The 4635-nt window shown below is 33.2% G+C and overlaps 1 protein-coding gene across 1 annotated transcript; it reads left to right on the top strand.

Annotated features, from left to right (window-relative positions):
- The first annotated feature begins 580 nt into the window (after positions 1–580).
- LOC109191294 (protein FAR1-RELATED SEQUENCE 7-like) lies at positions 581–3998 on the top strand. Its single transcript, XM_019341894.1, has 3 exons — positions 581–671; positions 1005–2070; positions 2897–3998. Exons 1-3 carry the CDS (start codon positions 581–583, stop codon positions 3996–3998), a joined length of 2259 nt encoding a protein of 752 aa, XP_019197439.1.
- The last annotated feature ends 637 nt before the right edge of the window (positions 3999–4635 follow it).

Below are 4635 nucleotides of genomic sequence, written 5' to 3'. Positions count from 1 at the left end.
TATTAAATATTTCAATAAAAATATTTATATAGCTATTTAATTTAAAATGGTCTCGGGTCTATTTAATATGGTGAACTAGTATATTTGTATCCAAATACCCTGAGTCCAAAATGGTTTTAACCCCTAAAACCTATTAATTATTCTTGAGCCCAAAGTATATCTAAATAAGTATTTTATAGTATATGATTGGTCTTAAACCCAAACTATCTAAACCAAGTTGAGCCCAAAGCTATATTTAGCCTAACCCAAATGACTACTCAAGTCTCCAATTATGATCCAAACCAAATTACAATCTATGCCCTACTAAATATAGAAACATGTGTATAGTGGCAATTTATACCATACACCCCGGCGTATAGAGCTATGTACGCCCAGCATTAAAACGACGCCGTATGGAATTGTTATGTAACGGAATTTTTTTTATTAGTCTGTTAACGCCGTCAAACGGTAAGAAAAGGGAAGTGAGAGAGCGGCTCTAAAGACACGATGTCGTCGCCGATCATGCATATTGGATTAGAGAACACGAGAGCTACCTGATTGTTCGATTTGCGTCGTATTCTGCAATTGTTGGATGGAAGCCATGTCTGATTCGATTGCACAGCAGGATGTGGCGGAGACAGAGCATACAACTGATCCTGTTGGAGTGGTAGATACAGAGGATGCTAATCCAGGTATTTGATTTTTAAGATTTTATTTTGTATTTGTGTTTGATGTATGATGAATATATTGAACTCGGTGTTGAATTATATAAGAATTGATATATAATTTCTGTTTGATCGTGGTTGTACGTGTATTATATGGTTTGATTTGTTTGGTTTTATGATTATGTGATTGTGCCATATGTGTATGTGTATTGTAGTTATGGATTATGTACATTAACAGTATGCGATATAGGTTTTATGTATTTTAATGATTATGTGTATTGTACCATATGTTTATGTGTATTGTAGATATGGATTATGTACATTAACAGTATGGGTAGTTAAAATGTATGTTATTTGCAGCTGATCAGGATTTGGTAGGGATGTCAGTGTGTTCGGTTGATGAAGCATATGACATGTATAATGATTATGCCTTTAGAGTAGGTTTTAGTGTGAGGAGGGGTAAGCAAAGATATAGTTCTGCTACAAAAACAATGAAAACGAAGATGTTCCATTGTTCGAAGGATGGTTTTAAAAGGAGTACAGGAAAAGGGTGTTATTCTAAAATTGATGGTCGTACAGGTTGTGGTGCATTTGTCCAATTCGATTTACATGAGAATGGGATGTGGATTGTTTCGAAGCATGAGAAGTTGCATAATCATGAATTGGTTCCACCAAGCAAGAGTTACCTTCTAAGGTCACATAGGATGGTGTCTAGGAATCATATATCATATCTTACTGATTTGAAGAGCAGTGGTGTGTCTGTTGCAGATGGTGTAAGATTACTTAAAACACAATCAGGGGGATCACCACTTGTTGGGTTTACAAGTAGGGATGCATATAATTCTCTATGTACCGATGCATTGAACAGATTGGATGGTACCGATTCAAACACATTGATTGAAATATTCAAACGGAGGCAGTCAAGTGAAAGGGATTTTTACTTTGATTTTGAGGTAGATTTGGAGTCAAGGTTGTGTAGTTTTTTTTGGAGGGATGGACGGATGAGGAGAGACTATGATTTGTTCGGGGATTTGCTAGTTCACGATACAACATATCGTACTAACAAATATGACATGATTTGTGGACCTTTTGTTGGCATGAATAACCATTGCATGAATGTTATGTTTGGATGCGGTTTTTTGATGAATGAGAAGATTGAGTCATTTGTATGGTTGTTTAAGACATTTTTGAGATCTATGGATTACAAAAGTCCACAAAGCATAATGACTGATCAATGTGCTGCTATGGCTGCTGCAATTGTTCAAGTTTTTCCAAGTTCACGACACCGGCTATGTATATGGCATATTGGCGAGAACTCAAAGAAGCACATTAAAGGGTTAAGAAATCAAAAAGATTTCCTAGATATATTCAATTGGTTGTTGAAGTATACAGATACAGAGGCGGAGTTTGAATTTTACTGGACGAGGTACGTGTCTGATGTATGCTTCGTTATTTTGTTTTTTTTTTTTTTGGTTTGTTTTTATTATTAGTTTACACATGGATTATCATTGAATGAATAGTTGTAGATTATATTATACAGAATACAGAATTATTTTTCTGGATCAAGTTTATGTGTATCTGTTTGATAGTTTATGTGTATTCATGTATAAGATTATGTACATTAGTCTGTTATGTATATTATATACTGACATGCTTGTAGGTTTACTTTAATATATCTATGGCATGTTATTTCAGGATGGTTACAACATATAAATGTCACAATAATCACTGCATTGAAAAGTTGTATGGGTGTAGAGAAAATGAATAGTTTACACATGGATTATCATTGAATGAATAGTTGTAGATTATATTATACAGAATACAGAATTATTTTTCTGGATCAAGTTTATGTGTATCTGTTTGATAGTTTATGTGTATTCATGTATAAGATTATGTACATTAGTTTGTTCTGTATGTTATATACTGACAGGCTTGTAGGTTTACTTTAATATATCTATGGCATGTTATTTCAGGATGGTTGCAACATATAAATGTCACAATAATCACTGGATTGAAAAGTTGTATGGGTGTAGAGAAAAATGAATAGTTTACACATGGATTATCATTGAATGAATAGTTGTAGATTATATTATACAGAATACAGAATTATTTTTCTGGATCAAGTTTATGTGTATCTGTTTGATAGTTTATGTGTATTCATGTATAAGATTATGTACATTAGTCTGTTCTGTATGTTATATACTGACATGCTTGTAGGTTTACTTTAATATATCTATGGCATGTTATTTCAGGATGGTTACAACATATAAATGTCACAATAATCGCTGGATTGAAAAGTTGTATGGGTGTAGAGAAAAATGGTGTCCTGCTTTTAATAAAGATTATTTTTCGGGTGGGATTTTATCTTCTCAAAGGAGTGAGACCACCAATCACTCTATTTCTAGAAGGTTGTCCAAGACATCTGGTTTGTGTGATTTTTATAACTCTTTTGTTGGGGTCATATCAGAGTGGAGAAGTAGAGAGAATGGGGAAGATGTTCGGTGTTCACAAGGTGTACCCACAATGGTGATGGATAATGTTAAGATTCTGTTGCATGCTAGGGAAATTTATACAATTGAGATATACTATTTGTTTGAAGAACAATTTTTGAAAGGTGGATCATGCTATCAAGAGTGTGTGATGTTGGAAGATGGCGTGTATAAGTATCATGTCTGGAGGCCTGATGTTGATATTATTAGGCATGAAGTGGTGTTTAACAGTAGACAAATGGACATTGGATGTAGTTGCAAGTTGTTTACTAAATTGGGGATTTTGTGTTGTCATTGTTTACGCATTCTAAATGTGCATTGTGTTTCAGAAGTCCCTGAGAAGTATATTTTGAAGAGGTGGACTAAAAAAGTTGTTGAAGTTGATAATGTTGATATAATGTCTAGAGTTGATAGTGGTAATGGTGCATCTTCTGTTTGGTTATTAGAAATCATTAGGAAATTTCAGAGGCTTGCTGTTTATAGTCAGGAAAATATCGAAGGACGGAAGATTTGTGAAGAAGCAATTGCAGATGCAAAGAGAAGACTTGAAGCTGAATGTGGTGGCAGTTTATTTGAAGATTGTGACATAGGATCGACAAGTGGTGTTATAAAGGATCCATCTACTAGGCGGATGAAAGGGTTGCGGAATAGGAGGGTGAACAGTGTTATTTCAAAGAAATATAACAAAGCAAGGGGACGGATGCATCTTGCAAATATGGTTGCTTCCAAAATAAAATCTGCTGTTCAGTCTCAAGTTGAGGGTGATATTTTAAATATTACAGGCGATGGATATCTTGTGCACCCAAGTTCCGGAGGTTCTAGTTTTTGTCACGTTAGCACAATGTCAAGCATGGATGATAATTAAAGCACATGTTAGTGTTAATCATCGTAGTAATATGTATGATGTACAGAACGATGTTAAATCACATAACTCAGCAGTAATAAATTAGACTTTTATTATGATATGTGCTGTTTTAAAAGTTTATGTGTATTAATTATATACTTTATGTGTATTCCTTATATACTTTATGTGTATTACTTCATATGATTATGTACATTTTTATTTGTGTTAATTACTTTAATTTGTTTATGTACATTTCTTTTTTAGATTTGCAGTTATCAGTATAGGGAAATGATATGCTTGGTCATATGTGTATTATGTACATGTTTACAATCAGTAGGATGTTTGGTTATATATATTAGCCGAAACAAAATATTTGTTAGACTTTTTTTAGTAGTATGTGCACTGTTTGAAAGTTTATGTGTATTCATTATATGGGTTATGTGTATTACTTCATATGATTATGTACAATTTTTGATAGTTCACAGTTTTTGTAGTATATGCATTGATTATGCACAAAACCATATTGGGGAATATGAAAAATATAGAATACAAGTAAACATTAGATTGGATTACCAAAAGGAGCATATACAAATTTTTGATAATTGTTTATCAACTGAAACTTCTAGAAATTGAACCAAAAATACAAGTAACCATGTGT

This window comes from Ipomoea nil, unplaced genomic scaffold, assembly GCF_001879475.1.
Source record: "Ipomoea nil cultivar Tokyo-kokei standard unplaced genomic scaffold, Asagao_1.1 scaffold0205, whole genome shotgun sequence".
NCBI lineage: Eukaryota > Viridiplantae > Streptophyta > Magnoliopsida > Solanales > Convolvulaceae > Ipomoea > Ipomoea nil.
Note: the sequence above shows the minus strand (reverse complement) of the source record. Positions and strands in the feature narration are given on the sequence as shown.